Source organism: Nicotiana tomentosiformis, chromosome 11 (genome assembly GCF_000390325.3).
Source record: "Nicotiana tomentosiformis chromosome 11, ASM39032v3, whole genome shotgun sequence".
Classification (NCBI taxonomy): Eukaryota; Viridiplantae; Streptophyta; class Magnoliopsida; order Solanales; family Solanaceae; genus Nicotiana; species Nicotiana tomentosiformis.
This window is the reverse complement of record NC_090822.1, coordinates 34,689,298-34,712,025: the sequence shown is the minus strand read 5'-3', so window position 1 is coordinate 34,712,025 and position 22,728 is coordinate 34,689,298. Positions and strand designations below refer to the sequence as shown.

The 22,728-nt window shown below is 38.0% G+C and overlaps 1 protein-coding gene across 1 annotated transcript in view; it reads left to right on the top strand.

Moving 5' to 3' along the window:
- Nucleotides 1-789: 789 nt before the first annotated feature.
- The window catches only part of LOC104091769 (phosphoinositide phosphatase SAC3), a 28,385-nt gene continuing 6,446 nt past the window's right edge, over nucleotides 790-22,728 (top strand). The window contains exons 1-13 of the mRNA XM_009597184.4: nucleotides 790-1,369; nucleotides 2,011-2,215; nucleotides 2,300-2,465; nucleotides 4,453-4,675; nucleotides 11,697-11,773; nucleotides 15,397-15,584; nucleotides 15,662-15,759; nucleotides 15,994-16,127; nucleotides 16,219-16,347; nucleotides 19,645-20,032; nucleotides 20,933-21,054; nucleotides 21,249-21,362; nucleotides 21,655-21,843. Coding sequence (XP_009595479.1) covers nucleotides 1,265-1,369; nucleotides 2,011-2,215; nucleotides 2,300-2,465; nucleotides 4,453-4,675; nucleotides 11,697-11,773; nucleotides 15,397-15,584; nucleotides 15,662-15,759; nucleotides 15,994-16,127; nucleotides 16,219-16,347; nucleotides 19,645-20,032; nucleotides 20,933-21,054; nucleotides 21,249-21,362; nucleotides 21,655-21,843 — 2,138 coding nt within the window. The 5' untranslated portion in view covers nucleotides 790-1,264. The remainder of the gene's footprint in view (nucleotides 1,370-2,010; nucleotides 2,216-2,299; nucleotides 2,466-4,452; nucleotides 4,676-11,696; nucleotides 11,774-15,396; nucleotides 15,585-15,661; nucleotides 15,760-15,993; nucleotides 16,128-16,218; nucleotides 16,348-19,644; nucleotides 20,033-20,932; nucleotides 21,055-21,248; nucleotides 21,363-21,654; nucleotides 21,844-22,728) is intronic.

The window sequence follows — 22,728 nt, the reverse complement described above, 5'->3', positions numbered from 1 at the left end:
TTTTCAACACACAGTTTAGCAACATAAAAGGCAATTAGTGATCTCATAATGCATAAGATGCAAGCATGACTTAGTTAGATCTTCATTCAGTAACAACTTTAGATCATTTCATACCAAAAGATCTCTGCTGGAAGGTTAGGCAAGCTGAATTCATAGGATTATTCGAGTCGATAAAGGAAGAGGCGTCGTCCGGTTAGTACGAACATAGAGAAGAGAGGCGGAACAGAGCAACAGTCTCTCTGAAGAGAGCTTAGAGATAGAGAGGCTCGATGAAATAAGACCTAACCGTAAAATTAAAGTTTAGTATTTATACATGTCCTAATAATTTCGGATTTCGGATCGGATTGGGTTAAAATTATACCAATCCGAATCCGATCCGGATATCCGAAATTTTAAAAAACATAATACATATTCGATCCAAATATCTGAAATATGAAATTCAAAAATTTGAATTGTGCGGGTCGGTTCGGATTCTCGGATATCCGATCCAAATACACAGCCTAGTCCTCACCGTCCACAATATGGTGATACGTGCTCCGACCCTAAAAAAATTGTGGTTTCCATCAATTTGGCTATTGCAAGATCTATTCTACTCTTCAATTTAATATTAACGATACTCTTATATGTCAAAAAAGGAAAAAGAAAAGAAACCCCCCTCTCCCCCCCCCCCCACAGAAAATACGCAACATCATCATCAATATCATTATTATATCATCATCATAATCGCCATCAGAGACAGATATATCTCTTAGCTCTCATTTTCTCTCTCTGTTGATTTTCAGCTTTTCTAGAACATACCCACATTTCCCATCTCTTCTCCTTTGTTTATATACATATAAAATTGTAAAACCCATCATATAAGTTACTCTTCAATCCCTTTCCTCTTTGTTTGTTTCATCAAAGATTTGACCCTTTTCGTTTTTGATCCATGATCATTCCCTAATTTGGGATTTAAATGCAATTTAGGGTTTCCAAAATTGAGTCTTTTTTGTTCCTGAAGCTGAAGAAGAATTGTGTAATTTCAATCTAAGTCAAAGGGGCCCCTTTTTCATTTTGTGGGTATTAAGAAAAATAAAATGCTAGCTTTGAAGCAACTCAAGTGTGTGGTGATGCTTGTTGCTTTGAGTTGTGTATGTACTGCTATATAATTGGATTTGGTTTTTGGTTCTTTCTTGGATTTGAATGCTGGAATAGTTGGTTCCCGAGCCAGGGGCTCGGGTTTTGATTGTATCATATTTTGGGATATCAGTACAAAATTTTACCAATGGCAGCTTGTGATATGGAATCTCAACATCAACAGGAACAAGACCAGTTTTCACCAATTCGACAAGGGTTTATGCAGAAATTCAGGCTCTATCAAACTCTATCGGTAATAATTCATTCTCTTATTGCAGGGGATCAAAGGGTGTGCTTAAAAGTCTGTCGAAAGTACTTAAAGACAGTCCAAAAGTTAACAGCTCAGTCAAACTGCATTGCACAAGTTTGAATCTCATGTGGCGGATTGATCACTTGATTTAGCTAATTCGAATCAAGATCTTATGATATATTTGACCATTTTGACTTCCCTCTAGGATAATAATAGTTATTCAGTTTATGGAGTGCTAACAGTGCTTTATATTTGATTATGGTAATTTGTATTGATTCATAGGATAGTCTTAACCTGGCAATTATGCGGCGTTTCATTCTCTTATTCGAAAATGAGCCTGTCAAATCTCCTCTAGCTGGCATGTATTGTTTTGTTAGTACGTTCTTCTTCATCAAATAATTTTAATTACTTTCTATAACCTGTCAGGCGACCTTCAACTTGCTATGCTAATATAACACAATCTTCCTTATTTATCTGTTCAAAGTGCAATGATTATTATGGAACAATGGCATTGTGCGTGTATGGCGTATTTGGGGTCCTTTTCCGTCTTAGTGTCTTGTCCATGTTTTATATTCTTCCCCTTTTCTCTCATAAAAGTTTTCTCAATTGACATACTTTTATTTGTTGGAAAAAAACTGTTACAGAAATTTTACATGATAGGAAGGGACAAAAGTAGAACACACTGGAGAGTGTTGAAAATTGATAGGATGGAGCCTTATGAGCTTAACATACGTGAAGATTCCACTACCTATACTGAACGCGAGTGCTCTGACTTGTTGAGAAGGATACACGAGGGTAACAGGTCTACAGGAGGTCTGAAATTTGTCACTACCTGTTACGGCATTGTCGGTATGTGAATTCTTGGGTTTTAACTTTTCAGATACAAGAGGGTTCCATTCTTCTGATTCCAGTTATCTCTATGCTCTTTGTTAGGGTTCATCAAATTTCTGGGGCCTTATTACATGCTTCTCATCACGAAAAGGAGGGAGATTGGCGCTATTTGTGGTCACTCTGTATATGCTGTCACTAAGAGTGAAATGATCCCGCTTCCAAATGCCGCAACAAGGTCAAAGATGGTTAATTATAGTAGTGAAAACAGGTTTGTCTTTTTCTATGTTTGGGTTCTTTTTATATGATATTGATTTTGTATAAGGTCCATTACAATTTAAACTTTTCGAGTCATCTATATATTCTGGCTGTTTTTTGTTTGATTTGTTACTGGTGGAAATCACCCTTTTTTGCTCCGATGATAGAAGATTAGGCAGCAAACTATAAGAATGCTGAAATGAGTTTGAAAGCTCCCACTTCCTGCAAGTGAAGCTGGAGGTTAAGCACCATCCACCTTTCTCAGTTCCCCTGCATTGGTGGTACACCTTGGTTAATTGCATTTTAACCCAGTTTGCTGTACATCAAACGTTCTCTCGATATTCCTGACCTTGTCGACTGCACAAATTTGAGATTCAGGTCCAAATTGGACCATCTGTCAATGTCATTGGTTCATATGTCAATGCAATATCATGTTTACGATCTTGACAGTGAGCTTTGGTGTGGTAGAATTCAAATGCGCATATTTTTCTTAGCCTTAGGTGTTAACATCTCCAGCTGTTCTTGCGTATTTGACAGCTGGAATGTGGAGTCTGTTGAATGCCACTGAGTAATTATGCCATTTTTAGTTTGAGAAAAGTTCATGCATTAAGGTGTCATTTGGTTATCGGGATTAGAAAAATAATCTCGTATAAAATTTGATAATCTGTATTGTTGTTGTTTGGCATGTCATTTCTGGTATAAGCGATAGTAGTATATTTTTTATACCACAATGCCGGCATTAGTTTATATAGAATTCAACATGGGATAACTTATATGTGGATTAGCTTTACGAGGATAAAACACATAAAAGACTAAAATAACATTGATTTTATCTTTTTCACTTTTTATTTAAGTTAAAATTATTTTTAAACTTTTGCATTATGCACCATATATCCCATTCTTAATGCAATGAACCAAGTGTCCACCAACAACATATGCATTAAGTGATTATTAAATTTTGCTTCTTAAAAAAAAAGTGATTATTAATTTTGTATTGCAACTCCTGCGTCATAATCCCCACATAACTTTGTCTATGAACCGTACATTTAAAGGTCTGTTTGGGAACTTAGATATTTGGGCTAGACCTAATTCAATCATATAATCTAATCTAGTTTGAAGCTCATCTGGATCTACTCCAATTTGTCTTTAATCTTGGATAAAAGTTGGATGCTAATTGTGATGTTGCTCACTAGCATGTGGGCTGTGCAGAAATAGAAAATTGGGAGCGCTTTCGAAGTGGACACATGATGATTTTGTACATTTTTGAGGAATTACCTCTTATCCGTTTTTTTCTTTGGGTGCACTCATGAGGTTCTAATGTATATAAAAGACCGGATGTCTTTCCCAGAGAATCATATTTCCTCATAAGTTCTCTACTTTTTAGTATACTACTTGTGTAAAAGAGTTTTTTTCCATCATCAATAGAATTATTTCACTTTATCAAGAAAAGGTTAATTAGGGATCTCGATCCTGTGTGCAAATTATTGGTTCTGATTTACTGTTAATAGGTCTGCAATTTGTTAATCTGGTATGTAGTAGTAAATTATTTTATTATATGATAGAGATGACATATGCATGCACATCCAATGTCTTCTAGCAAAACATCAAAATTGAATAAAATACGACTCTTATTTTGGAAGACTAAATCTGGATTTAGGCTCCTTTTGGATGGAGCCCCCCCCCCCCCCCCCCAAATAAAGGAAACAAAGCAGAATTACAAAATTGACTGCTGTTTACTTTCACCAAATTTAGTTTGGGAGGTTGCTAGTCAGCTAGTTCCTTTAGTTTTTTCCTATGTGTTTGACAAATAATTTTTGGTCTTTGGAAGAAAGCATTGATGATGACTAAGAAAGTATCATGTTGATTCTCTCTCTCTCTCTCTATCATGTTGAGGGAAGGGATGGTCGATTTCCTCAAGAATATAGGCCTTTGTACGTTTTTGTTGACTTCAACTTATACTAGTTTTATTATTTATTAGTCCTGATCTGCTCATGTTGTAGGTACAAGAAACTCCTTTGCATGGTGGACCTTACAAAGGACTTCTTCTTCAGTTACTCATACCATATTATGAGGAGTCTACAGATGAACATGTGCAATAAGGAGACTGGACCAGACATTTATGAGACCATGTTTGTCTGGAATGAATATCTGACACGTACAGTACGGAATCTCCTTCACAACACTACTTGGACAGTGGCATTGGTTTATGGATTCTTCAAGCAGGTGATTCATCTGGTATTTAAAATTACTTTACATTGCTTCTCACTCTTGCGGAATATATCACAAAGACAATCATGAAAAGGCCTGCTGATATAGCCCAAGAGTGCAAGGAAAACCATATGATTCCACAAGCGTTCTTTTTCTCTTTTCTGTTTGGCTGGGGTGATGTTAAGGATACACTCAAACTTGTTTGATTAACTGATTTTTCTTCCAGCTGTTGAATTATCATGTTAATAGCGCTCCTGTTATTTGTGCAAGCATGGGGGGTGTTTTTCTTACATACATATCTAAAAATGCTAATTTGTGATTTTGGTTTATGGGGCTCTACTGATGCAACAAAAATAGAAGAGAAATTCAGGGGCCGCAATGATGGTTTTGGAATAGGAATGGCATTGTGTAGTAGATGTGAGAAATAATACATGGGAAATTATATTATTGATACGTTTTACTATAATACAAGGACCCATATTTATAACAATACACAATACATACGCTAATCCTATTCCAAGTGAGACTATACTTATTTATACAACTACTAACTATCTAATACTTCCCCCTCAAGTCGGTGCATACAGATCATATGTACCGAGCTTGTTACATATATAACTGATACGAGGACCAGTGAGAGACTTGGTGAAAATATCTGCAAGCCGATCATTCGACTTCACAAACTTTGTAGCAATATATTTTCTCTGACGAAGTGACAGTCAATCTCAATGTGTTTAGTTCTCTCATGGAACACCAGATTTGACGCAATATGAATGGCAGCTTGATTATCGCACACAAGTTCCATCTGGCCGATTTCATCAAATTTCAACTCCTTGAGCAACGGTTTGATCCAAACTAGCTCATATGTTGCCATAACCATTGCTCAATATTCTGCTTCTACAGTAGATCGAGCAATCACATTCTGTTTCTTGCTCTTCCAGGCACCAAATTACCTCCTACTAAAACACAATACCCAGACGTAGAACGTTTATCAGAAGGTGATCCTGCCCAATCAACATCTGAGTATCCAACGATCTGCTCATGGCTCGATCCTCAAACAATAACTCTTTGCATGGTGCTGATTGTATATACCGAAGAGTGCGGACAGCGGCATCCCAATGGCTATCATAGGGAGAATTCATAAACTGACTCAACACTCACAGGAAAGAAAATGTCAGGTCTAAGCACTGTGAGGTAATTTAATATCCGGTAAAGGGCCAAAACTGCCCCTGAACTATTGGCCAAGGGCTAAATATCACCTCAATTCACCTATCAGTTCAAAAATGCTCCCAACGTTATCTTTTCCGCTCATTTTTGCCCTTATGACTAACGGTCAACTTGAATTAAAAAAGAGTTTTATTTAAATTCCACGTATCAATTTTTACTGGTCCAATCAAATTAAATAAATGGAAAAAGGCCAAAACTACGCTTGAATTATTGGCCAGGGCTAAATCAGTGTTATCAAAGGCGAAAAACGCAAAAAAGCTCTAAGGTCTGTTGGAGCTTTAAGCGCAAAACGCAAATAAAACGTGAGGTTTAATGAAAAAAGGGGCAACTGGAGAAAAAGTAAAAATATGTATATGCAGTCTAAGACTAATAATTATAAGCATGAATAACAAATATATGGACAAAGAAATTGGAAAAAATTTATGATAAAGTGATGTATCAATTGTTTAATGATGCCTTTTCAGGATTACACTCATTGGCGAGTAAAAGTATGCCTAAGAGCCTTGATGCGATACTAAAGCGCCCACAAAGCGAGGCGAAACGCTCAACCTGTTTGAGCCTCGCTTCAGGGCTTAAGCGCGCCTTTGACAACACTGGGCTAAATATACCCTTCGTACATCTATCGGTTCATAGCCTGTCGCCATCTTGGATAAGACAGTGCATTTGAGAAGTTTATGTCAGTTTCTGTTAGTGTTGGAAAGCAGCAAGAGCGACGACAGAAAATGTGTTTAATTCTTACACTCGCTGGACTTTCTAATGACCTTGATTCAGTATGCGATCTGATTTTGGCTAGTCCGACTGTCCCTACAGTTGATGAACTATTCTCTCAATTACTTCGCCTTGCTGCAGCGCCCAGTCACATAGTGATCTCATCGCAGACAACTGACTCTTCTGTTCTCGCATCCCAGATAGTGGAAAATCGAACATCTCAGACTATGCAGAATAGATGGAAAGGCCGTTTTGGAAGGTCTCGGCCCAAGTGTTCTTATTGTAATAGGCTTGAACACACCCGTGAGGTGTGTTACTCTTTGCATGGTCGACCACCTAAAAATGTTCATGTTGCTCAAACCGAGACTGCAGGTAACCAGGGATTTTCTTTAGAATTAGTGAGTTCCTTCAATATCGAGCAAGTAAGCAGACACCTCCACAAGTAGTCTATGTTGCTCAAACTGATACTTCTGTTGCTGGTAATTCCTTTGCTTGTGTTTCCCAGTCTACTACTCTTGGACCGTGAGTTATGGACTCAAGCGCCTCTGATAATATTTTTGGTAATAGGTAACTTTTGTCAGATATTGTTTGTTCACAGTCTCTTTCCAATGTTACTTTAGCCAACGGTCTCCAAACAAAAAGCAAAAGGAGTCGGACAAGCTAATCCCTTATTCTCTCTCACTTTAGATTTTGTTCTTTATGTCCCTAGTTGTCCTTTTAATCTTGCATCTGTTAGTCGGTTGACTCGTGCCCTCCATTATGGTATAGATTTTATTAATGACTCTTTTGTTATACAGGACCGCAGTACGGGACATACGATTGGCATAGGGCGTGAATCACAAGACCTTTACTGCCTTGACTCATTCAATCCTTCCACAACATGTCTAGTTACAGATCCTGCAGACCTAATTCACAAATGTTTAGGACATCCGAGTTTATCCAAGCTTCAGAAGATGATGCCTAGTTTTTCTAGTTTGTCTACATTAGATTGTGAGTCGTGTCAACTTGGGAAACATACCCGAACCACCTTTTCGCGTAATGTTGAGAGTCGTGTAGAGTCTATTTTTTCTTTAGTTCATTATGATATATGGGGTCTTAGTAGAGTCCGTTCAACGTTAGGGTTTCATTATTTTGTTTGTTTCAGTGATGATTACTCAAGATGTACTTAGATTTTCCTAATGAAAGATCAGTCTTAGCTGTTTTCTATATTCCAGAGTTTTTGTGCTGAAATAAAAAATCAGTTTGGCGTTCTCATTCGCATCTTTCGCAGTGATAATGCCATAGAATACTTATCTTCTCAATTTCAGTAGTTTCTCAATATATTATTCATCAGACAAGATGTCTGTGTATCCCTCAGCAGAATGGGGTAGCAGAGAGAAAGAATAGGCACCTTATTGAGACTGCTCGCACACTTCTCATTTAGTCCCATGTTCCACTGCGTTTTTGGGACGATGAAGTTCTCACGCCTTATTATTTGATTAATCGGACGTCTTCATCTTCTTCCTCAATCACCCTTACACTCTTTTCCCACTCGTGTGTTCGGGAGCACATGCTTCGTTCATAACTTAACTCCCGCAAAAGATAAGTTAGCTCCTCATGCTCTCAAGTGTGTCTTCCTTGGATATTCTCGAGTTCAAAAGGGATATCATTGCTACTCACCTAATCTTCGTAGGTACCTTATGTCCGCTGTCACATATTTTTATGTCTCGACCTTTCTAACCATTTTGATATATCTGAGGTCTCACCTATACCGACTCTTAAGGAGTTTACTACAACTCCTTCTGCATCCTCAGCCTCAGACGCCTTACCAACACCGACTGTTGAGGAATCTAGTGTTGCTCCTCCTAGATCCTCAGCCACCGGAACACCACTCATAACTTATCGTCGTCGTTCGCGTCCAGCATCAGGGCCAACTGATTCACGTCCTGCACCTGACCCTGCTCCTACTGCAGACTTGTCTCCCCCTAGTCCGCAGATTGCACTTCGGAAAGGTATACGGTCCACACTTAATCTAAATCCACATTATATCAGTTTAAGTTATCATAGCTTGTCATCACCCCATTATGCTTTTGTTTTTTCTTTGTCCTCTATTTCTATCCTTAAGTCTACAAGTGAAGCCTCCATGACTACCTGTACTTGTCCTAATTAAGTAGACAAATCCAATTCCTAGTTCTTCAAATTTGTCATCCGCGATATCACATCATAGAAACGTGATATGTCATTAGTGTATAAAGTACGAGCCTTTTCCCAAACTAAATGACATGTCTGGAATGGACGAAACAAAGGCATCAACTTGGAATCAATAGATCGCCATAGGATACTATATAACTGAGTATCTGTCTTTTCCCAATGTGCTTTGGCCTTTTCATTTTCATCACTAGCCTTCTTGGATAGATGATCTTGAACACCTTGACCCTTGCACCATAACTCAACAGAAGAAGCCCGGGCTAAATAGTTTGAACTTCCCATTAAGGGTTCCGAAGTAATCATCAAACTTGAATTTTCAGAACCCGTGCTTTTAGAACCAAAAACGTCAGTCCAAAAAACATTGTTGGACCAAATAGCAGAGACAATCAATAACAATAGTAACTAAGAGGAACAATGAAGAAAAAGACATTGTAGTTCGACGAAAACTGAGCAGCCGCCGGAATCTGCACAGGTCCGGAAAATAAAAAAGGACGGAATTTGATGAAACTTGGATGAACATACTCGGAATAACCTCGCAAGTAAGCTGTCCAAAAATCGTCAGAAACTAATTGAAAGGTGGTTCATGTTTTGGCGATCTCGCCGGAAAATTTCACTTCTGGGAGGCACGCGAGGGCGCGTGGGGGGTAATTTTCCAGTGGGGTTTGGTCGTCGAATGGCCTGTGGTGGTGTTGGTTTTAGCACAACATTGACGGAAACGTAGGTGACGCAATAACAACCCTAGAAGTCGCTTAAAATTGACCCATGGCGACCGTCTGACGGAGTTCTCTTTCTCGGATGTTTCTCACCAATGCTCTGATACCCTAAGTTGCTCGGACTCGGGTGCGAGTGCCCGACACCGGTCGGATTTAGAGGTCGGATCCTTCGAGATGTAAATTCTAAGATTCGGAGATACAGATTCTAGTACGGATACAGGTGCAAGGGTCCGACTAAAAATAATTTAAAAAATTAAAAATATAAAAAAATTCTTTAAATTATGAGAAATTTTATGGAAGATTTACGTATAGCTTGTAAAGTGTGAATTTCTTTTTATTCTCAAGTTGTAGATAAGTAAAGATTGATTTTCTAGATAAGGTATGCTATTTTCTTCAAATTTACCCTAGTTTTGGTTATGATTTTGGGAATCAAATTGTATCTCATCTCGTATTTTTCCTTCCGTCGTGGTCAAAATACCAAAAATTGTTGACCAGATCCGATGTGGATCCCGTACCCACACCCATACTAGTGTCGCCTCGACACGGGTGCGGCACCTAAACTGCCGTGTCGGAGCAACTTAGCTGATACCATGTGAGAAATAATACACGGAAAATTATATTATTGATACGTTTTACTATAATACAAGGACCCCTATTTATAACAATACACAATACATATACTAATTCTATTCCAAGCGGGACTACTTATTTATACAACTACTAACTATCTAAATGTAGCATAAATAATACTCCCTCCGTTCCAATTTATGTGAACCTGTTTGATTGGGCACGGAGTTTAAGAAAAAATGAAGACTTTTGGAATTTGTGGTCCTAAACAATTCAAAAAGGGGCCCAGAGTATTTGTGTGGTTATAAAAGCTTCTCATTAAGGGTAGAATTGTAAGTTTAAGCAAAATTGTTTCCAAATTTAGAAAGGGGTCATTCTTTTTGTAACGGACCAAAAAGGAAATAAGTTCACATAAACTGGAACGGAGGTAGTAATAGACAACAAACATGAAGGTAGGTTGTTCTCACCTGGTGAATGGTGAGGGAAATTGGTCTATGGATATGAAAAGGGGAAAAGTCAAAAAATAAAAAAGGTTTAGGAATTTCACGGAGAATTCCAGAGGCAGGATATTCAGAAGAACTTAAGTGCCTGCCTACTTGCTTATTCCTTTAAGGGTTTCTCCTACACATTGAAATTTCTATAGTTTTGGCTTATTAGACAAGTAAGGCTGGTCAACAATAACAACATACCCAGCGTAGTTCCACAAGTGAGGTCTGGGGAGGGTAGAGTGTACGCAGACCTTACCCTTGTCTTTAATGGCAGAGAGACTGTTTCCGCTAGACCCTCGGCTCAGGAAGGGACAAGGGGAGGGGCAATAACAAGCAAACCAATCTGACAACCGAAGCGAAAATACAAAACTAGCACTAGATAATGCAATTAGAAAACCAAAACTACATTGGCATGATTAAGATAGCGAAAGTACTTTTGGTGGACTTTTATGCTATATAATATTCAAGTTCTTCGAAAGTCAACTTTATGTACATTTCCATCGTTCAGTGAATGGGTACTATTGGTGGACTTTTATTCTATATAATGTTCAAGCTCTTCAAAAGTCAACTTTATGTACACTTCTGTCGTTTATTCCTACGTTTTTTATATAAATAACCCTCATCCATTAAAATGTATTGAAATTCTAAATTCTTTTTTTTGATAAGCATGTTGAAACTCTAACTTCTATGGTCACTCCCTATCGAATGGGGCTCCTAAATTGGGATAGAGGGCATGAATTCTATTAATGTTACTACCTTGAAGTTGGTTGGATTGTTCTTGTCCTGGACAAATTACATCATCAACTTTCGTATAAAGCTGTCAGAGTTAATGCAATCTAGGTAGCCAGAAGAGCCTTCACAGCCAAAATGGCCAAGCATTATGTAGCTCTGTTAGCATGCTGCCACATAATTTGCTACTTAAGAAGGTTTATGGGATTGAAATGCGAGGCTGCTTTGTTTAAAGCATAATACATTATTCTTACTGTTACTTTTTTTGATGAGTTATTCTTACTGTTACTTTGATGGTTTGATACTTAGATTGGTTTTTTGTTTCCAAAGAGCAGCCCTGCCAAACAACATTGTGCGACTTACTCTAATTTGCATACTTAAGATGTGCCATTAATGTAGTTATTCTGGTGAATTCAGGATACTTTGTCTCTCTCTGGGCGGGACTTCAAGTTGACTCTAATAGCAAGACGTTCACGTCATTATGCTGGTACCAGGTAAACAGTTGAATATATTCAAGATGAATATAGCTTGTTATTATTGTTGTCAGATTATTATTTTCTTTTTAATAAGTCAAAACTCCTTCATTGATTCACCAAGGCAATGTCAAAAGTATATATGGCGTGAGTACGTATGCTACTGATCTTCTAAAAAGTCCAAGTGTCCAACCAACTGTCTATACTAAGTGATATTCTTTCTTTGAGCCAAAAGTACAAATGAATCATAAATCTTTCTTCATCTTAAATTTTCTTTCAATTCGGAACATCACCCCATTCCTTTTCTGATAAAGTAATAAATTTCATTAAAAGAGAGTGAAAAACACATCCTTATACAAAAGTATACCCAAAAAAAAAACTTTACAGAAAATATGGTTTTCTACAAAAGAAAAAACCTAATCTTCTATGCATATAGGAACCTTGTGGGTGCGCCAAAAAAAAGGGATAAGACTCTATTCCTCAAGTGTGCAGAATCTTTCTATACTCCATCAAATGCTCTAATGTCCCATGCCCTGCTTCTTCTCTTCCGTCTTTTGAAGGTCCAGCTAAACATTGTTTCTTTCATCGTTCCTGACATCACGTCTGGAGTCCAAACCATCTTAGGATTTCCCACCACAAACAGGACACTATCCGACAATATAAAAGGAGATGATTCACATCATCTTCTAAGTATTTACACATGAAGCATCAACTGACACAACTAATCTCCCTCTTTCTCATATTCTCCGTTGTCGAGATCAACCTCTCGTAGCTAGCTAAGTAGGGGTGGGCATGATACCGACCGAACTGGGAAAACCGGCCGAACCGATAATTTCGGTTTATTCGGTTCGATGTATTCGGTCGGTTTGCGGTTTATAATTTTCTAAAGTTTGGTGTTCAGTTCGGTGATCGGTTTTGGGGTTCGTGTTTTTCGGTTAACCGAAAAACCGAAGTTTTCTTAATAAGAGCTCTGGTGGGCTCTCCTCTCCTTAACCACATATGGCATAACTGAAGTCTAACGCTGAAGCCCAATGCAATTTTCTTACTCACATATCTGAAATCTAAAACTAACAAGCCCAGCGGATAATAATTTTTTTTGATGAAGTTGTTTCATTAACAAAAGGCATCTAGGAGATGCAACGTTACAAGGAAATTGGAATGCATAAATACTACTACATGTTAGTCCTTCTACATCTTGTCAAAGACAAAGGAGCTAACAAAATCCATTAATTGGTCAGTACTGATTACAGTAGCTAACTTAGTCCAGCAAAAAAGATTTGAGTAAGCATTTAGTTTTGAGAACGTGATTTGGAGTTGAGATTCCATCAAAACATCTGCAATTCCTCTCATTCCATAAACACCAAAAAATAGCAGCAGGGATCATCAACCAAATCTTTTTGATGGTCTTATCAACTCTCCATAAACTCCAGCTCATGTGTGCATCTCTCAAATTCTGTGGCATGACCCACTTCAAACCAGAAAGACAGTAGAACATGTTCAAGAGGTCGGTGGCCACTGGGCAGTGCAAAAATAGGTGGTTGACAGTTTCCTCGTTCTCCATACAGAGGTAGCATCTGTTGACCAACTGAAAACCTCTTCTGTTTAGGTTGTTTTGTGTTAAACATGCCTCATTGAGCGCAACCCAGTTATGACAAATGACTTTAATAGGTAGCTTAGTCTTCCATATTAACTTCCAGGGCCATGCATCTAACACTTGACTAGGGTTCCAGCCCAGCGGATAATAATTAGACTAGGGTTCCAATTCCATTTTTTATTTTCCCATTCACCAGTCATAATGATTGCTGAATTTGCCGTTATTGGATATCCTGCTGCTGCAAGCCTGCAGGGCACGTCTGTTCTCCTCGCGTTCTCTTATGTTCCCTAGGCTTAACATGTCCTTGAATGTTATTCGACATACTAGCCAACACTTTGCCTATTCTTTTGCTTGACTAAAGTTAAATGACAAGATCTATTATGTTCATTTTGTTGAGTTTACTACAGTTGATGCATGTTGCTGCACTTTCTCTATAATTGCTCAAGCTTAAGTGCTTTAACTGATAAGATCTGGACATTTTAGTGTGCAGTAAGTATTGATGCTACTAAATTCTTCGTTCTTTGTTCTGTAATACAATTTTGAATATTTTTTGACATACTTAAACCGACTGAAACAAACCGAAAATCGACAGAACCAAATTAGTAAAAACAAAAAAAAAAACTAATTTCGGTTCGGATACTGATGCAACAAGTAAAATATTGGAAATCGAATAGACCGAACCAAATTTCATGAAAACCGAACCGAACCGACCGACGCCCACCCCTAAGCTAAGTGAGAAAACACACATTTCTCTGTACCCTAGGGATCCGTACCGAGAGATTCGGGAAATTTGACCCCTCCCAGTTCTGAATATCTCTTGGGATGCTTACTTCCCAAGATGGGTTATGTAATGAAAAGAACCAGTGGTGATGCTAATCTATTGCTTGTTATAGCATAGACTCGTGGCATGGAGATGCTTCATTCAGGAATAAGTATCTAAACCACTCATCCAACTAGTTGCCCTTCTCATCTGGTACTTCATTAATTTTAAAAAACTGGTACGAAGAGAGAATCTTTCCCTTTCATAATTCCTTTCCAGAAGCTTACTTCATAAGGGCTTGTTACTTAATCCATTACTCGATCTCCCATATTTATCAAATATCTCCTCTCTTTTATGCATTCCTTGTATTTGCGGATGTCCATAGCCATTCCAACAGGGACATATGGAAGGCCTCTAGTCTCCTTATCATAACCCTCCCTTCCATATTGAAGGATCTAGTCTTCTCATCCACTACTTTTTAATCTTTTATCTTGCTTTTGGAGGGTGACAATTTGTGCAATCTTGTCACTAGTGATAACTTTTAGAACTGACTATAATGTTTGAGTGCATTTATGTCAGTCATGCATTCTGGAATATGGCATGTGATATCTTCTGTTTGGTTACTGTATATTAGCCTTTTTCTGCCCTATTAAACAGTTTATTATGTACTGTTCTCATTATAAAATATACATATGCTTTGGGCCTCTGCATGGATAATATGTATAATATATTTGGGGGGGTTTAGGAGGGGGTGGGGGGTGGGGGGAGTTGTGGTATTTAAAGTTTTTTGTATTGTGTGTGTAGAAGTACTTACAATTTGTCTTTATCAAAAAGTAGTCACAAATTATCTTCTCAATTTTCTCAAGATTAGTCTACATCTGCAGTTCTGCACAAGGTATTCTATTTTGGCACGTTAGCTGATTTTCTGTATGATCTGTGCCTTCAATCCATGGTTGGAAGTTAATAGCATAGCCATACATGGCTACTAATGAGCTATTATAGCTTATGTTTCCAGGAGCAAACATGGTTGCAGCATAACTTTATGAGTTACTGTACAAAGATGCCCAGGCTTGTGATATTCTATTATTGGACCTCTTAAATGGGTGATTGTGTTGTACTTTCTTAGCATGGTCTATTATGCAATGCTATAGGTTTCAGTTTTGTGTTCTACTACTTGGGTGTTCCCATCAGTCTTCTTTAGATATATTTCTCATCTGGACATCATAACTGTCTTTCTTCTTGGTGCTTACTCTGCAATTCTGGTGCTAACTCTTTTTTTCCCCTTTCTAGATATCTGAAACGAGGCGTAAATGAAAAGGGTAGAGTTGCAAATGATGTTGAGACTGAGCAGATTCTATTTGAGGATGTTCCAGAAGATTTCCCAGTGCATATTAGTTCTTCTGTTCAAAATCGTGGGTCTATCCCGCTCTTTTGGTCTCAGGAAACTTCACGACTAAATATCAAGCCCGATATTATATGTATGTTCAAGCAAGTTCATGCTCCCTTTGTAAGAATTTAAAACTGCTGTTCGGTTAACTTAGTGTTTGTCATTTAGTGTCTAAGAGGGACCAGACATATGAAGCTACAAGACTTCATTTCGAGAATCTTGCTGTGAGATATGGGAACCCCATCATTATTTTGGATCTGATTAAGGTGAGGGATGCTTTTGTCAGTCTGTTGTTTTCTCTTGTAATAATCTGACAAAAGATCAGAACTATACTGTCATGATGTCCTAAGGGGTAAGTAAAAGCATTTCTTCTTAGGAGCAGAGCGCCTTCTTCCCGAACAACCTGATTACCCCTACCCTAGCTCATTAGGCATGCTAATTTGCTAAAAGAAGGGTGAATAAGGAAGAAAGCATCTCACTACTGTGAAATTCTTTGGCAGACCCAAGAAAAAAAGCCTCGGGAGTCTATCCTTCGCACCGAATTTGCTAATGCAATTGAATACATCAATAAAGATCTGTCTGAGGAGAATCGACTTAGATTTCTCCACTGGGATTTGAACAAGCATTCACGAAGGTATTTGACTTGTTCATTTCTGTTTCTTTAACTTCTTTTTCAAATATCTGATTTGCTATAACTTTTGCTCTTTCTTTTTTCCCCTTTCCAGCAAAGCTACAAATGTCTTGTTTTCTCTGGGAAAAGTGGCTACATATGCATTGAATTTGACTGGTTTCTTCTATTGTCAAGTAACACCAGCCTTAAGATCTGAGGGATGTCTGAAATGGCCCATATTTGAGTAAGTTTCTCATCCCATTTGACAAATCTGCAAGCACTTGTAAGACATAATTTCTATTCAAATAACCTGCTTTTATCAGTTTATGTGGTAGCACATATATACAATTGAGTTGATTATTTACATCATGTCCAATTGGTCATTCACATTCCTTATCTTCAGCAAAGCCAAATCTTTCTTATGGTGTTTCATTCTCAATGATGCTTCACCTTATCCCTCTTCTTGCATATTTACTTCTTTTTGGTAGTTATACCTCTATGCAGCAGTCAGAAAACCCATCACTTTTGTATTATTATTTGTCATGGTATTGAATCTTTAGGATTTTGTTTCCTCTTTGGCGTATTGTGCATTAATTATCCTCCTTCGGGTAGTGATCCCCTTTTTTATCCATTCTTAGAGGCTTTTGTAAATTTTATTGAGGAATGAATGTAAATCTTTGCCAAATTGCATCAAAGGGGTGGTAATGGCCGTCGTTTCTTGAACTTCATGTATTTGAATTTTGGATCAGTTATTGGTAGCATACATCCTAACACACTCTAATAAATTACCCCAGGAGAAAACCAATATTCTCGGAATTGCTAAAGCACAATAGTTTATGCTGTGTCGGTCATCTCAGTTGATTAGCTGGGTATAATTGTCTTAAGACGGCAATAGGCTGAAACTTTTTGGACATCTCATTTTTGGCATTTGACATATTGGTTGTCATATTTGAAGTGCTAAGTGATCAGCCCATGACTGCTGCAATCTAGACAGGCGAAGGTTCACTAGCCATATGATTGCGCTGCAGCAGGGAAAACTTGTGCTGATTTGATATTGAATTTGTGGAGGAATGCTGCAAAAAGATTTAGGTTTTAGTCCTCATTATTGTCGGATGGCATGATGAAGGGATAGGCTTATACTTGAAGGAATTACTTTGATATACATGAATAATTAGTTAGTTTTGAAATAAACTACTAAGTTGATATAAGTACGAAACATATTGATATTTTAGTTCTTTTTAAAATCTATTTTGTTTTTGTTGAAAAGGTAATATATAAATAGATTTCTTTTTAAAATCTATAGTAATTATTCATCATCAATTAAGATTCTATATATATATTGTTTCCTTGGGATCAGATTTTATCCTATGAGATGGGACAAAGGGAAAGATGTTTTATACATAAGTAGGTCCTAGTGTGGTTGAAAAGCCTAGTTGAATGCGAAGGGCGTAGGGGAAGACTCTTTAGACTATTAGTTGCTGGTTTTAACTTGCTTTCCAACATTTCCTAATGGAGCCCGTGTCATCTATCATTGTGCGTTGATTCTTGTTCCCCAATAGGGGATGTGAATACATCTATTCCTAAATGATGAATACTCAACGTCCGGTACGACTCTTTTCACATATTGCACTCGCTTCTCTGCAGCCACTTTCAATTGGCAATAATACAACCGTCTGGATCATTTGCTTCCTCATATAAATCAAACAACAACAATAACATACCAGTATAATCCCACATAGTGGAGTCTGGGGAGGGTAGTGTGTACGCAGACCTTACCCCCTACCTTTGTGGAGGTAGAGAGGCTGTTTCCAATAGACTCTCGGCTCAGGCAAGCATAGGTACCATAATAATAACAAGAAACAATACGGGACAACACCAAAAAACCATGTAAAAGCAGAGGAAAAAAAAATCAAATAAGCCTACTACCAACCAAATACGAGAGTACGTACTAACACTACCGGTATGAATAATCTAGACTACCTAACCTACTATCCTAATTTTAGACCTCCACCCCTTCCTATCACGGGTCATGTCCTCGGTTAGCTGTAGCTGCGCCATGTCATGCCTAATCACCTCACCCCAACTCTTCTTCGGCGTACCTCTACCTCTCCTAAGGCCCTCCAATGTCAACCTCTCACACCTCCTTACCGGAGCGTCTGTGCTTCTCCTCCTCACATGTCCAAACCATCTAAGTCGTGCTTCCCGCATCTTGTCCTCAATAGGGGCCACACCCACCTTGTCCAGAATAACTTCATTCTGAATCCTATCTAATCTGGTGTGCCCGCACATCCATCTCAACATCCTCATCTCTACTACCTTCATCTTCTGGACGTGAGAGTTCTTGACTGACCAACACTCAGCCCCATACAACATAGCCGGTCTGACCACCGTTCTATAAAACATACCTTTAAGTTTTGGTAGTATCTTCTTGTCACACAAAACACCGGAAGCAAGTCTCAATTTCATCCATGCTGCCCCAATACGATGTGTGACATTTTCATCAATCTCCCCATACTCCTGTATAATAGACCCAAGGTACTTAAAACTCCCCCTCCTAGGGATGACTTGTGAATCCAGCCTCACCTCCCCTTCCACTCCCTGAGTAGCACCACTAAACTTACACTCCAAGTATTCTGTCTTGGTTCTGTTCAGCTTGAAACCTTTAGACTCCAGGTCTATCTCCACACCTTTAACCTCGCGTTAACACCGTCTCGCGTCTCGTCAATCAAAACAATGTCGTCTGCAAATAACATGCACCACGACGCCTCTCCTTGGAGGTGGCGAGTCAGTACGTCCATCGTCCATCGTCCATCGTCAGGGCAAACAAAAAAGGGCTGAGTACCGACCCCTGATGCAACCCCATCATGACCGGAAAATGGTTCGAGATCCCTCCCACTGTCCTCGCACCGGTCTTCGCTCCCTCATACATGTCTTTAATCACCCTAATGTAGGCCACAGGTACCCCTCTAGCCTCCAAACATCTCCACAGAACCTCCCTCGGGACTTTATCGTAATCCTTTTCTAAATCGATGAACACCATATGCTGGTTCCTCTTCCTCTCCCTATATTGTTCCATCAATCTCCTAACAAGGTGAATGGCTTCCGTACTCGAACGCCCGACATAAACCCAAACTGGTTCTCGGAAATAGACACCCTTCTCCTCACCCTTAGCTCCACCACCCTCTCCCACACCTTCATAGTGTGACTAAGCAGCTTAATACCCCGATAGTTGTTGCTTCCTTATATAAATCCTTGCTATATATATTTTCTTGATGCCATCTGTTATCTTTCAAGTCATTGGGTTCACGATAAGAGTCAAAAAGCTCTTCCATATTCAATGATGCAGCATAGAATTTCTGCACTTCTGTGTTTCCCAAAGATGATACGAAAAAATATGCTTCTTATATGTTGATGTGAGCTACCATTTAAAGTAGGTCAATAAAAAATGGATAAATTTGAATTGCATATACATTAGGTTTTCTGTTGTATGCTTGAGCCACTTAGAATTGTATTTAAAAATAGTTGCAATGATGTGGCACAGGAATGCTGCTGCTAGTAATATGGTTCCTTTGAAACATTTTGACCCTGATGTTGAGAAACAATATAATAATGACGTCGGTGACTCAGATAACTCAGAGGGAAAATCTAGTGGATGTAATAATGTGAGTAATGGCTATCCTTCAATGAAACCACCAATGTTCCAAAGGGGGGTGCTAAGGACAAATTGCATAGATTGTCTGGATCGTACTAATGTGGCACAATATGCATATGGATTGGCTGCTTTGGGTCATCAACTCCATGTTTTAGGAGTTACAAATTCAACAAAGATAGACCTTGATGATCCTTTGGCAGAAGAATTAATGGGGTTCTATGAGAGGATGGGTGATACACTTGCTCATCAATATGGTGGCTCTGCAGCTCACAACAAGGTAAAGCTAGTGCTTAGCATTTTCCTTTCTTTTTGCGCAATTTTATGAATCAATAATTTCATTTAGAAAATATAGGTGTCAAAAATATGTATAAGTTGCGAAAATGACACAACCGGAGTCATTCACAATCGTCCATTAAGTTGTCCAACTATCAATTAATATGATTCTTTCCTTGCACCAAAATACAGATGAAATAAGAGAACTTTTATGGTTTTCTTCATCATTCTTGCTATTATGAAACAATCTTCCATTTCTCTAATTTTCTTTTTGCAAATTATTAGGTTGGCTAGACTGTGATGAAAAACATTTGCGTTAATGATTAATGAGGTAGATAATTCATAAATCTTTCAGTTATCTTCTTTGAAATTTGAATTGTGGTGGAGTCTGATTATGTTGTCACCTCACTACCATCCTGACTCTACTCCCATGGTAGATAAAAATAGCATAGAAGTTTTTTTAAATAAATAAAAAGAAAAATATCATAGAAGTTATTGTTACAAGCAACTTCCATAATGTCGATTCAGGGGGTGCGTGGGTGGGGAGTTCATGTGTTTGTACATCCAAATTCTGTTTCCTCTTTTGTTTGTTTTCATCCCATTTGCAAATTGAGAAAGGAAAGAACCTTTTGACTTGTAACTAGAACCAGTGACCTAATAGATCTTTTTTTGTGTAAATAGAAGATACGATGCAGCAATCAGAGAATGAAACTTAAGAAGAGAGAATGGTAGGGACCCAAAATTTAGTCAATCTTGCCTCATTTTTATTAGCTATTATACGCCTCTTTGATATTAATGGAAACAAAGCCCAGGGCATTCTACACATGTAGGTTTTATCTTTTCTCACCCAATGTTAATAGTTTAAGCTTGGGGTTAGTTGACAACATTGTAATGTGTCATGTAGATATTTTCAGCGAAGAGGGGCCAGTGGAAAGCTGCAATTCAATCGCAGGAGTTCTTTAGAACTCTTCAGAGATATTACAGCAATGCCTACATGGATACAGAAAAACAAAATGCTATTAATGTGTAAGCTCATTTTCTTTCTATTCTTATGTGCCAATGCAGTCTGAGTGAGTGGTCTAGTTTGTTCAAATCCTTTAGGCTTTAAGTTCAACTTCTCTTCTTTCAATATTCTGTTTGCCCACTTGCTCGAAATTTCAGATAATATGAAAAATGGCTGTGGTCTGCACCTTGACATTTTGATGACATTTTATGAGCAGGTTTTTGGGACACTTTCAGCCGCAAGAGGGTGGGCGTGATATATGGGAACTGGACTCCGATCAGCATTACTTTGTGGGTAGGAATGGGGAAAGCTATGCTGGTGACAATGGAAGGTATAATGGTCAAAGCTGTGGTGTCATCCCTTTAACTTTCTTGTTTTTCATAGATTAGATATTTATCATCCAGATTAGGATGAGACAAATATTGTGAAAGTAACTAATGAATCTATTTCATTCCAAAGACTTCAATATTCCGTTGCATTTTTAAGGCTTAATTAATTTACGCTGAGATAATGTGTTACAAAAGAGATGGCAGAAATGCCTCCTAGTCTGACTTGATCTTTTCCTGTAATTGCTGTTTTAAAGTATGTAAAGGTTAACTGTATATTCTTACGGTGATAAACAGGTCGCTCTTCCAAAGATCATTCTCAGATGGGAATATTCTTCATGAAAGTCAATTTCCCATATCAACTCGCAGTATTGGAAAGTGTCTTTCTAAGTCTAACCTGTCTCATCAGTCAAAAGAAGGGAGCAAAGTGCTCTCTGAATCGACACCAGAAATATCAACTTGTGGAAGTGATTTGACATATTCAAGGTACAGCATATTTGATTGAAGGAAGTGTATTCAGTGATGCATCTTTATAATTCTGTGCAATTATGGATCCATAGCATGTTTTGCAATGTATTATCTAGTGACTTGCTAATTTGGACTACTCTCAACATCATTGTGCAATTACGATTTGTTAGTTGTTTCTCTACTTTTTTCCTTTTTTGCTCTTATTTTATATGTGGAGCTCCAATTTTGACCTGAAAATCGTGTCATGTCGTTCCGAGATGGGTTCTCACTTAACCCCATTGTCTTCTCCCCAACAACAACTACACTTCAGTCTCAAACAACTTTAGGGTTGCTTATATGAGTCCTTGTCCATTTAAGCTCAACTCATGTTATTATCATACCAAATAAAATAAAAGCGAAAAAGAAGTTTTACATACAACATATATATATAGTAACAATAATAATATTAGAAGTTCTCTAACAATAATAAAATCTATTCACAACTAATAGATATCATTTGTATGTGAAAAATAAGTTATGTCTTCAACGCGCCTCCTTACGTGCAAGCTTGATTCTTTTTCATTGGTCCAAGCATATGAAAATTCTTTTTTGATAATGAGTGATGGTGAGACTTGGACCCACTACCTCTACTTGCTCTGATACCATGTTGAGTGTGTGATCATCTCATTTAAAAGCTTGAGCTTTTAAATGAGATGGTCACGCACTTAAACACTCTTGGTGTTGGAACATAACTAATAAAACATAAAAAGACCAAAATTACCCTTTAACTATTCGAAATAGATCACTTTTAGCCTCCATTAAATTTTGGTACTAATTAAGTCCTCGCTGTCTAAATGTTGGACCACTTCTATCCTTATTTTTTAACGGTTGAATCTTAAACCCTAATCCTTGTCTAATTAGATT